Source organism: Mustela putorius, unplaced genomic scaffold (assembly GCF_011764305.1).
Source record: "Mustela putorius furo isolate JIRA1106 unplaced genomic scaffold, ASM1176430v1.1 tig00000139_pilon_pilon_pilon, whole genome shotgun sequence".
NCBI classification, from domain to species: Eukaryota; Metazoa; Chordata; class Mammalia; order Carnivora; family Mustelidae; genus Mustela; species Mustela putorius.
In genome coordinates, this window is record NW_025421293.1 from 11,730,523 (window position 1) to 11,742,623 (window position 12,101).

General features: G+C 60.3%; 1 protein-coding gene and 1 pseudogene across 2 annotated transcripts in view; one reads left to right on the forward strand and one right to left on the reverse strand.

Annotated features, from left to right (window-relative positions):
• The window catches only part of TNRC18 (trinucleotide repeat containing 18), an 83,137-nt gene that overhangs the window by 31,411 nt on the left and 39,625 nt on the right, over nt 1-12,101 (forward strand). Inside the window, exons 6-11 of one of the 2 annotated variants that reach the window (XM_045075151.1) lie at nt 2,126-2,228; nt 2,533-2,738; nt 3,179-3,325; nt 3,775-3,965; nt 5,304-5,733; nt 7,062-8,060. In XM_045075151.1, the coding sequence (XP_044931086.1) occupies nt 2,126-2,228; nt 2,533-2,738; nt 3,179-3,325; nt 3,775-3,965; nt 5,304-5,733; nt 7,062-8,060 (2,076 nt within the window). Of the gene's footprint in view, nt 1-2,125; nt 2,229-2,532; nt 2,739-3,178; nt 3,326-3,774; nt 3,966-5,303; nt 5,734-7,061; nt 8,073-12,101 lie in introns of both variants that reach the window. The other variant, XM_045075152.1, reaches the window with a different exon arrangement.
• Nucleotides 8,427-8,546, reverse strand: LOC123390743 (annotated as a pseudogene).

Below are 12,101 nucleotides of genomic sequence, written 5' to 3' on the forward strand. Positions count from 1 at the left end.
TGGGCATGTCGTATTTCTTCAGAGACCATCCGAATTTGGAGAGAGCTGCTCTGGGGCTCTGACTTGGGGTTGGTGGGTCCCCCAAGGTGGGTGGGGCTGCAGACAGGTTTGCCGTGGGAGGTAGGGCCAGAGATGGGAAGCCGCTGACACCCTGAGTGATTGGTGACAGTCACAGCAATGGAGAGGCATCGGGCCAGAGGACAAGGGACTTGGAGTCAGGATACCCTGCGGGCACTTGTCCCTTTTGGGGACTTCAGGAATTAGTGCAAAGCCTGTGCCTGAGTCCAGGGTGGCCCAGGGAGTGGGAGGCCATCTCCTCTGGGAGAAGGAAGCTGGGCGCACATGCTGAATTCCCAGCCCAGTCACAGGCCTCTGGGTGGCCATCCACATGTTGGCCCTGCCTGCAGCCCGGGCTGCCCTTCTGGCCCTCCCTACCTCGGGGGATCCCTGAACAGGGCCCCTTCCAGTCCTTAATGAAGTGGGCTAGTGGGCTCAGGCTCCCTTTGGATACGGGAGCCACATTGATTGACGCCGGAGGCAAGGGGCACCCTGGCTGGGTCTCAGCCCAACCTGGCTGTGGCACTGTGTTCCCACGGAGGGCCTCTCCCCTCCCTGCCTGGGGCCCGGAGGGGTTGCAGTGACGTTGAGCTGGCATACACGGCGTCTGCTCAGTGCCTTTGCTGACCGTGGTCTTGCTGAATGGTTGAGCAGGTGGCCAGGGATGTACCTCGGTGTCCCCCAGGGGCAGGCTATGAAGCCACAGTCTCCCTTGTCCGCCCGCACTCCTGCCAGGCTGCCAGATGCCCTTGTTGTTGGCGCTGATCCGCCAAATGGTCCCTGCGCTCCCCTGTTGGCCCCGCCCTCCCCTGTTGGCCCCGCCCACCCCGGCATTTGCGGTGCTCTCACTGTCCCAGTGTCTCTAGCTGCCTCTGGGTCCCGTTCTTTCTCCAGTGCTAGGCTGCTGGCTGTCCCTCTGTGCACTTGGTCCATGGGCACATGGGCTTGGGTCTCTGGCATGCTCTCTCAGGGCTCTTGCCCTTGGTCTTGGGGCTGGCAGGCTCCGGCCTTCCCCAGAGGACGGGGAGATGCCCTGGCACCCCTGAACCTCTCCTGGGGGCTCTGTTCTTTGCGAGCTCCTGGTTTTGGGGGTACGGGGGGGGGGACTAAGGAGATGGCAGCATTCCTAGTGAGGTTCTTTCCCACGAGGGTGGGGGCTGCTGCTGGAGCAGTGACACCTGCGTGCTGGGGGGACTGGGAGCGGCCTCCTCCCCGAGCATGAATCCCAGCCCCAGTGGGTTTCCCTTTTGACGAAAGTCTCCGGGGCTTTCTGTGTGGTCTCTTGCTGCCTCCCATGCCCTAGTGTGCCCTGGACTGCCACATGTGTCCCGAGTTCCAGCTCGTGGTGTAGAAAACGCCTAGGAGGAGGGGCTGGGCCAGAGTGGGAGGAAGGTGGCAGGCCGAGGAGGGACAGAGGAGACGGAGGGGGCCCTCCATGGGGTCCTGCCCCGCCCCACCCCCCCTTCGATTAACTGGCTGAGTGCCAGGCTGGACTTGGGGACATGCCTTCTCTGCTCTGAGGGGTCTCTGGGGGCCGGGCAGCTCATGGGAGGTGTGGTGGTACTAGCCTGGGTGGGTGGCGCGTGCTGGGCAAGGGCGGGGACAGGGGAGCCCCAGTGGCAGCTCCTGCATTTTCTGCTCACCCCCATGTGGATCATCTTGTCTCTGGTTTTATTCTCCTGTCTCGGTTTTAGAAAGATGAGCTGCATGTCTGCAGCAGCCAGCACCCCGATGAGACTTCCGTGAGGCTTGAGGGTGGTGGCGGATTCCCGGGGACCTGGGTCTGGCTGTGCTGCTTTTTTGGCTTGAGGTCCTCCCTCCAGTCCTACCCATCCCGCCCCCAGATTCTGCCCTCCCAGCCCCAAAGTAGCAGAGCTGCGACAGTGAATGTACTTGGCCTTCTCGCGGGATCCGTCTTAACAGCATGCTGGGGGGTTCCCCGTGGGAGTGCGAGTTATCGACCGGCCCTCCGTGGGGTGTGGAAGGGCCTGGCACCAAGGACATCTGGCCAGGAGGGGGGCTCGCTGGGGCCCTGGACTGGGGGTCACCACCTGTCTACTCCCCTCAGGGCACAGCCGAGCCGATGGTGACTGTGGGGATGAGAGGACCAGGCACCGGGAGGAGCGGCTGTTGGGGGCGCGGCTGGACCGAGACCAGGAGAAGCTCCTCAGGTGAGGGCTTGGGGGCTACCCAGGGGCCGGGACGCATGACCCTAGTGGGTGTGGCCTCTTGTCTTGGGAGCTGGAGCTATCCTGGCCCACGACCTGGATCCTAGGCCAGATGGCCCCACAGTCCCTCTCCAGGGAGTGTGTGTCGCCCCTCCTGGGGGAGGTCCTGGGGGGCCATTCTTTTCTGAGCCAGAGCTGGTTCCTCTTCATGCTGGGTGTCCGCTGGGTATTCGGGGGGATAACCATCCTCTCCCCCATCCCCTCCCCAGGCCCACGGGGCTGTTGCCAATGCCTGTTTCCCTTTCAGAGAAAGTAAGGAGCTGGCTGACCTGGCCCGCTTGCACCCCACCAGCTGTGCTGCTAATGGCCTGAACCCTAACCTCATGGTGACCGGTGGCCCATCGCTGGCAGGCTCCGGGCGCTGGTCCGCCGACCCCGCAGCCCACCTGGGCACTCATCCCTGGCTGCCCCGCTCGGGTAGCACGTCCATGTGGCTCGCCGGGCACCCCTACGGTGGGTGTGGGGTGCGCGAGTTCCCCTTATCTGGTGCTTGAGGATAGAGTGGGCCCCACATGTTCTTGCCTGGAGCCCAGGGCTGGTGCCGGGGCATGACTGTGGGTGGAGGGGAGTTGCTCGTGGGACCCACGCCCAGAGCGGCCTCCTGTCTTCTGTGGCCAGGGCCTGGGCCTCGCATCCTCTCCCTGCACTTGAGCTCCTTCATGAGTCCGAGGAAGGTGGTCACTAAGACACCCGCCTGGGGGTCTCTCTGCTGAGCCCATTAGAAGCGGGTGCCCAGGGGTGGGTGGCTGTGGACATGCTTGCAGCCTGTCACCCCTCAGCTTCCTGCCTGGAGGCCCGAGGAGGTGGGAGTCTGGGGAGCAGACAGCAAGGGCTTGGGCCTGTCCCCCCCTTCCCCCGGCTCTTGGCCTTGACTCGGTTCTGGGTCCTCCTAGGCTTGGGCCCACCTCCTCTGCACCAGGGCATGGCGCCCGCCTTCCCGCCTGGCCTGGGGGGCTCCCTGCCATCAGCTTACCAGTTCGTGAGGGACCCCCAGTCGGGCCAGCTGGTGGTCATTCCCAGCGACCACCTGCCTCACTTTGGTAAGTGGTGGCCTTTGGGTGGAGGGCTCATGGGTAGGAGGCAGACCGGGGCTTCGAGGATGTTCTGATGTCCATGGCTTCCCCGTGTCAAAAATCCATAGGCGTCTTGGTTTTAATGTTCTCCTACCCAGAACCAAAGCAGGTTTTCCTTTCTGGGGCCTGCACACCCCTCCCCCCTGGCCCTGGTGCCTCCCATCCCTCAGGAGTCAGCTTGGCAGACCACTGGGTGTGGTGGGGAGGAAGCGATTGGAGACCCCCTGTTGGCATGCTCCTGCCCTAAGAGTCCCGGGACATCCCACCTGGGGTGTGGATGGAGCTCTTGGGTCTGGGCCCTGGGCCAGGGAGGTGGGTGCAGAGGGAGGCTCCGGGCCAGCCCTGCCCCGCCTCCAGAGGGGGCGGCCGGGGGCGCTGGGGGGCGGATGCAGCCTCACTGTGCGTCCTGCCCCTAGCGGAGCTGATGGAGCGGGCCGCGGCGCCCCCGCTCTGGGCTGCCCTGTATCCGCCGGGCCGCGGCCCCCTGCACCACGCCCAGCAGCTGCAGCTCTTCTCCCAGCAGCGCTTCCTGCGGCAGCAGGAGCTCCTGTACCTGCAGCAGCAGGCGGCCCAGGCCCTGGAACTGCAGAGGAGCGCCCAGCTCGTGGTGAGTGGGGGGGAGGGGTGGTGACGGGGCCGGGAGCCCGCTGCAGCCCCCCAGGGATCGAGAGGCAGATGGCTCCACAGGCAGGAGCTCAGCAGTTAAGAGCTGTGAGGGAGAAAAGAGGGCAGGGGCTGGTGGTCAGGGAGGGCCACCTGGAGGAGGAGGAAGCGTCAGCCCACAGACCCGAAGGAGTTGACCATGGACAAGCCCTTCAGGCACAGGGAACAACGTGAGCAAGGCCCAGAGGTGGATGGAGACTGGCAGGGTACAGGGTGCAGCAGGGAAACCGAGGCAGGCCAGGCAGCCTGCTGGACTGGGGAAGTTTGCATTGGATGCTGTTTTCTGAGCCCAGGCTGACCACCTCCTTGAGCTCCCCCGGCCGGGCTGCCAGCTCCATGGTCCAGGCTCCCTTCTCAGGCCAGGGCTGGCCTCTGACCATCGTGTTGATTGATCGCAAGAGCTGGGAGACGAGGGGTTCCCCACGTGGGTGGGCTCCCAGAAGTCCACAGCCTTCCTGCCTCCTCCTGCCTCCTTCCAGGACATCTATCTGCTGCTTGGCCTGTCCCTTTTCCTTCAGGCAGTGGCCACTCCAGGGAAGTCCACTGAGGTGGCCCAAGCAGCAGGCAGGGCAGTGGACAGGGCCAGGGCCTGGGGTTTGACCCTCAGCTCTGGCGTATCTGGCTCTGTGCCCTTGAGTGAATGACGTAACGTCTCCGGGCTTAGGTTTCCTACTCTGGAGAGTACTAGTAACTCTGCGTCATCAGGATTATCAGTGAGATTTAATAATCAGGAGAGTGGCTGGTGCTGGGAGCATTTCTTCCCAGTATGTTTTCTGTGACTGCCTGGCTCCCTGCCCCCCTCACCTCCCCCATGAGCACTGGCTGTCCTTCCATTGCCTCAAAGAGCATCAAATGCAGGAAGAGACCCCCCCCCCCCGCCACCACAGGCATTTTGAGACCCAAAGGTGATAAGGCAGGAGCGTACTCAGTAGGTAGTGAGTTCCCCGTGAGGGTAGCTATTCTAATGCCATCAAAGTGTGGGGAGTGGGGTGTCTCCTTTAACATCAGGAGCCTCATGCCTCTGCCCTGCCCTCCTTGTCCTGACAGCAGGTTCCCAGCAGGGCCAGGCTGGAGGCGCCCCCCCCTCCCCGCACCAGCCCTGTCTGGGGTTCCACAAGGAACGCTGTGCTTGTTACACGCGAGTCAGGATGGAATGTCCATAGCAGGCCGGGAGGGTGGGCAGCCTGCACCCTGGACCCCGCTTGAGGGGCCCCCGGGGATTGGGGAGGTGCTGGGTGATGCCTCCTGCTGTGCTCACCCTGCGTGCCGGCCGCCTCCCCAGCAGGAACGGCTGAAGGCCCAGGAACATCGGGTGGAGATGGAGGAGAAGGTGAGCAAGCGGAGCCTGGAGGCTGCAGGCAAGGCCGGCCTGGCTGCCCCAGGCCCTGGGCTGCTGCCTCGGAAGCCCCCTGGCCTGGCTGCTGGCCCCACGGGCACCTACGGCAAGGCCATGAGCCCGCCACCATCTCCCCGCGCTTCCCCTGTGGCTGCCCTGAAGGCCAAGGTCATCCAGAAACTGGAGGATGTGTCCAAGGCACCCACCTATGCCTACCCCGCCACGCCCAGCTCCCACCCCAGCAGCCCGCCGCCCGCCTCCCCGCCGCCCACTCCTGGCATCACCCGCAAGGAGGAGGCGCCTGAGAATGTCGTGGAGAAGAAGGACTTGGAGTTGGAGAAGGAAGCGCCCAGCCCCTTCCAGGCCTTGTTCTCGGGTAGGAGTGAGGCTCAGACCCCCAGGGGCCGCGTGCTGCTCAGACTGGAGGGGGCTCGGGTTCTGGCAGAGCTGTCCCCCGCCGCCGGTCCATGTACCCTCCATGGGTCCGGCCCTTCCTTCCTTCCTCTGTCTGCTGGGTGCCTGCCCTGTGCCGGGTCTGCTTCCAGGCTCTGGAATGAACGCATGAGCATGGGGGGCTCGGCCTTTCTCGGGCCCCACTTCGGGAGCACAGTTACGTTCGAACCTACCTTGGGGTGCCTGGGTGGCTCCATCTGTAAGGTGTCTGACCCTTGATCTCGGGGTCATGAGTTCAGGCCCCATGGTGGGTCCCACGGCGGGTTCCACGGCGGGTTCCACAGCGGGCACAGAAACTATGGTTTAAAAAAACAAAACAAAAACCCCAACTGTTTCTGAAGGACTCATTCTGAGGATCAAGCAAAGCTTAGAACTGTAAGGCACACTGTGGCTGGCCCACGGGAGCTGCTGAGTGGGCACAGTGAGAACAGTAGCATGGGGATCCCCATTCTGGGGGTGCCCCCCCGCTGTCAGCACAGTGCTCTTCCCCACCCCGGCCTGGGTCAGTGGGACGTGCAGCGGTGGCCTGAATGGCATGCCTCCTCCCTGGTGGCCCTTACGAGTGTGAGAGCATGGCCGGGAGGATGTGAGTTCAAGTTGAGATTCTGCCACCAGAACGCTGTGTGACCTTGGGGCACGTGGCTGCCCCTCTCTAGGGAGATTGCTGATGTCTGGCACAGAGTACGTGCCTGGGCCCCGGGAGGTGCTGTGTGCGCCCATCTCCCCCTGGTCAGCCCAGGGAGCACTGTGGAGATCCGCCCGCAGACCGTCCTGCTCTTGGAGAGGACGCTTCGATGGGGGAAGGGTAGAGTAGGAAGGTCGGGGGGAGGGCAACACTGCAACAACTTGGGTGCCCCAGCTCTGCTCTAACGGGATGGGGCGGGAATGGTGGACTGGAGATGTCCTGGGTGGGTGAGGACCGTGGGCGGTCTGCTGAGTGTTTGCTTCTGGGCTAGCCTCGTGCTGGATCCTGTGGGGTTAGGGCTGGGGAGAGAAAGCAAGCCGATGATGATTTCTGCTTCTGAGACCTGAAGCCTTGGGGACAGGATGGTGGCTGACTTTTCTCTCTCTGGTCTGGACATGCCGATGTCCCCAGATGCTGCCGGGAAGAGGTCACAGCTCCGTAGGCTGGCCGGGACAGGAGGGTGGCCACAGGGTCTCTGTCTTGGCTGGTGGGTGGATGTGCATGAGGACATGAGGGATGTCAGATGTGACAGAGCGCCACTGCTGACTTCTCCATGTCCTCGGCAGATATCCCACCCAGGTACCCGTTTCAAACCCTGCCGCCGCACTACGGGAGGCCCTACCCGTTCCTGCTGCAGCCCACAGCGGCCTCCGATGCCGACGGCCGGGCCCCTGATGTGCCGCTCCCGGCCGATGGGCCCGAGCGCCTGGCGCTGTCGCCTGAAGACAAGCCTATCCGCTTGTCCCCCTCCAAGATCCCAGAGCCTCTGCGCGAGGGCCCCGACGAAGAGCCGCTGGTAGAACGGGAGGTGAAGGCCGAGGTGGAGGACGTGGACGACGGCCCTGCAGAGGTGCCCTCCTTGGAGTCTCCCCTGACATTGGCTCCCGAGGAAGCCCTGGCAGCCCCAAGCCCTGTGGCTGGCTGTGGAAGTGGTCTGTTGGAGGCCCAGGCGCTGAGCGCCAGCGGGCAGGGGGGCATGGAGCCCCCCGGGGGCCCGGACTTCGCGGAGGGGGCCGAAGCGCGGGTCGATTCCCCAGGCCGGACAGAACCGTGCACAGCCACCCCGGACCTGGGGGTGCGACTGACACCAGAGACACTGGTCGAGGCCAAGGAGGAGCCCGTGGAGGTGCCCGTCGATATGCCCATGGCTGTGTCCATGGCGGAGGCGGTGCCTGAGGAGGGCCTAGCACAGGCAGCCCCGAGCGAGCCCCGGCCCAGCCTGGAGTTGGCAGACTGTGACATGCCCGCCGGGGACGGGGAGTGCCTGAGTCTGGAGGCCAGGGAGGCCGCACCTGTGCCCAGCGGCTCCTGCTTCCTGGAGGAAGAAGGCTCCGACCAGTTTCTGCCCGGCCTGGAGGACCCACTGGCTGGTATGAACGCTCTGGCGGCAGCTGCGGAACTGCCCCAGGCCAGGCCTCTGCCCTCCCCGGGCCCTGGCACCCAGGCCCTGGAGAAGCTGGAGGCAGCGCAGAGCCTGGTCCTGGAGCAGAGTTTCTTGCACGGGATCACCCTGCTGAGCGAGATTGCCGAGCTGGAGCTGGAGAAGAGGAGCCAGGAGGTGGGAGGTGAGCCACAAGGTGTGCTTGGTTTCTGGGGCTCTTTTTTTTTTTTTTTACATTTTTAAATTCTTTTGTAAGAATTTAACAATTTTGAAAATCCTCAGGAAATGGCTTATTTGTGTCTGGTTTTTATTTTTTTTAAGTGGAGGCAAAATCCACATAATGAAATTGACCATTTCAGTTGGTTACAGGTCAGTAGTGTTCCAAGCGCCTTCATGTTGCCATGCAGCCGGGTCTACGGGTTTCTTAGTGATGACGTTTCTCCTTGTTCTGTCAGTGCTGGGTTTTTTACTGGCACCATTCTTGGTGTTGTAGGGGACAGGAACTCTCCTTTGAACTTAGAAAATGGTGGGGTAAATTGATTGGCTCTTGGAACCTAAGTACAGTGATAATTAGTAAGTTTCAGCTATGGCTGGATCTGGGTGTTTCAATTAGCAATAATCGCGCCTTGGATAAACCTCATTGGCTACGATACTGCCACTGCGCAAAGCTTGGATCTGGACGTTTCAAGTCATCAGGAGTTTCTTTCCCTATATACCCCTTCCCCATCTCTCTCTCCAGCTGCTCCATTTTCCTGTCTGTTGGCCTCATTCACAGCAGGCCCACTGCCCCCATGGGGGTCACCAGCACTTCCTTGCAGGCCTACAGGCCTACCTGATTCTGCAGACTCTAAAAAGAGGCCACCGCTTTCTTGGGTACCTCTGGCAAATGAACTTTGATTCATTCTCATTGGCTCCCTGGGGTTCATGCTCTCTGCAGAAGCAAGGGGTGGCTGGGGAGCTGGGAAGGAACAGGCTGATTGTTCACTGCCCCTCACGGGGCTCTCCCTTCTGGAGGGCAGGGGAGGGTAGCCCTCAGAAGGAAACAGGTACTGTCAGCAGAAGGGCAGTGAATTCTGGGCTAGGCACAAACCCACTGGTGTTCAACACAGAAACTCAGGGCGTTCCAAGAAATGTGTACAGAAGGAGCTGTGGGCCAGGCGAGCCTCACCACCCCACGCTCGGCCCAGAACTGGCATGAAGGAGGGAAGGGCCCAGGCGACAGCTGTCAGGGTGGTAATGTGTTGCTAGTGTTTTGGTGCATTTTTTCTAGAACTTTTTCTGTACACACACCACTTCTAAAATTAAGATCGTTTTGTAAACAATGTTCTGTGAGCCGCCCTTTTCACTTAGCATATCTCTATGAAATATTTTTCAGAGCTGTGTGTCTTGACAATTTTTTTTAGGGACAGTCAAGTTTTCTAGCTCGTGGAGGGCCCAACCTTCAGTAACTTAGTCCTAGATGGTACTGCCCTCTGTTTTGTTTTGTTTTGTTTTGCTGTTGTACGTAATATGATGGTTATGCCTGAAGAAAAATCCTTGGCCGTCCCTCTGATTTTCCTGGGGGTCTGTTCCCCGGGAAAATGGCTAGGTCAGAACCAAGGCCACATTTTCAAGGCCTGTTCATTGCCATGGTCCTGTGGCCCCCTGGAAGCCTGGACGGGTGCCGCCCACTCCCCCACAGGGGTCTGTTGTTTGGTTCTTCTTCTTCTTTTTTTTTTTTTTTTAAAGATTTTATTTATTTATTCGACAGACAAAGAGCACAAGTAGGCAGAGAGGCAGGCAGAGAGAGGAGGAAGCAGGCTCCATGGGGCTCAATCCCAGGACTCGGGGATCATGACCTGAGCCGAAAGCAGAGGCTTTAACCCACTGAGCCACCCAGGTGCCCCTGTTGTTGGGTTCTTGTTGTCGAAAAGTTCATGACTTCTTTTCTCTCGTTTAAATAGTTCCATACAAAAAATTATTTTTCAGAAGAAAATGAAAATCCTCTTGGAGTCCTGCCAGCAGGTGCTGGGTTTTCAGTGGGGGCTGCAGAGGGCCCAGTTGGGAAGGAGGGGCTGAAGATGGGTTGCCCATGGGGCATGGGGACTGCTGCCCACCGTTGCTCCTTTGCCCGCCCCTGCCTCATTTAACTGTGTGCCGGCACGGTTTTTAGACAAGGCTGTCCATGTGCAGCCCTTGGCACTGTTGGGTGGTGACAGGCAGTTATAGGTGGACACAGTGGGAAGGGGACACGGTGGAGGCGAGAAGGCCAGGGATCCTCTTCTTGATTGAAATGACCTGAGGAAGGTCAGGGAGGAACTCTTCTGGGGGAAACATTCCAGGCTGACAGAACAGTAGGTGCAAAGGCCCTGAGGTGAATGGTGGGTGTGGCTCTGTGTGTGGCACATTGGAACCGGAGCCAGGAGGCTGGGAGTAGAGTGGAGTGGAAGGAGGAAAGTGGTGGCCACAAGGAGCTTGGCGGGTTGGGCAGGGGATGGGGTCCCCGGGCCCTCCTGGAAGAGGGTTTGGAGTTCCAGTGATAGGATCAGATTTCAGTAGGGTCATTTGGGGGCTGTGTGCATAATTGATGCTGAGACAGGGGTGGATGCAGGGAGACCCAGGAGGAGGCTCCAGGCCCTGGGGGTGGGGTGGGGCAGGTGGAGGCGTGGAGCGGGAGGATTCTGAGTGGAAGTTAAGGTGCAGCCAGTGGGCTTTTGCCAGACTCTGGGTGGGTGTAAGAGCAAGTCCAAGGTTCCTGGCCTGACCTGTGGAAGAGCACTTTTCAGGAGGTGGGGAGTTGGGGATTGGCGGGGGGAGACTTTGTGACCTGCAGGTGGTTTCTGCTGAGGAGGTGTGGTCCAGGGCTGGCTGGGTGGCCCTGGGCTGGATCTGTGGCCCTGGGCTGACTAGTGCACTTGGGAGGTGCTGGTGTGTAGGGGTTGTGTGTGCTGAAGGTTCTGGTAGCCCTTTTCTCTTCCCAGCAGCTGCTGACAGGATACAGAGCATCAGTCCTCCACAAAAGGCCCCAGGTGGCACTTAGAGCTTCCCCATGGCCCATGGGTCACATCCGTGCTGGTACCTCCACAAGGCTGGTGTGTTGGTTAGCTGGGGCTGCTGTCACAGACACCACAGACTGTGGGACTCAGAGATCAGAAACGTGTTGTCTCCTAGTTGGGTGAGGGGGCGAAGTTCTAGACCTGGGGCAAGCAGGGCTGGGTCCTGTGGAGGTCTCTCCTGTGTCCTCGCCTGGTTGCCCCTTTGTGCCTGTGTCCAGAGTTCCCTTTCCCTTAGGGACACAGTCCTCCTGGATTAGGGTTCCTCTAATAATTTGACTTTAGCTTGATTTCCTCTTTAGAGGTTCTCAAAATAAGGTCACTTTCTGAGGTCCTGGGGTCAGGACTTAGGCGTGTGGATTTGGCAGGGGACACCGTTCATCCCGTAGCAGCTGGTCTAGGGTCATCCCGGCTTCCCTGGGCTGTCAGTCGTGAGAGCCCCAGCAGGACTGGTTTGGAGGGCGAAGGAGGAGACAAAGGTGCACCTTGGTCCCCTCCTCTGTAACGGGGTGGCCCTCTCCTGCCTTACCCAGCAGCTGACTCTGATGGCTTGGAGGACCTTGTGAGCCCCGCACCAGCCCCCGTTGTGAGCTGACGGGGTTCACTGGGTTGCTTCCTCAGTTTCTGCAAGGATATGGAAGAGCAGAACCCGCGGCTCTTAGTCGGTAGTGACACTCCTGGTTGTCACTGCTCGGGGGAGTACTGCTGACATCTAGTGGGCAAAGGCAGGAGATGCCACTGCAGCAACTGTAGCGCATGCCCAGGACAGCCACAACTTTGGGGTGGGGGGGCCGAGGAGGAGCTGAGCCAACTTGGATGGCGCCAAGGTCGAGAAGCCCTGAGCCACGCGAGAAAAGTCACTGATGTTGATTTTATGGAGCTATACGCATCGGTAGTAAAGAATATACTTTTTTCTTTGGTGCACGTGAAAAACTAGCATCTCAGGTACACTCACAAAACCCGATCACACGTTAGATCACTGAGAAAACACCAGTTTAAAAAAAAAAAGAAAAGAAAAGAAAGAAAACTTATTTAACTTTGGGAAAGACTGGAGGGGAGATGACCTCCCATGAGCCACTGCTGAGATGCTAGGTTGGTGCGCCCTTTCTGGAGGTGGCTGGAATATTTGTCAGAGAAATGTACGTACCTCGATTATGTTACTCACACAGGTGGGAATTCTCCTAGAACATGCA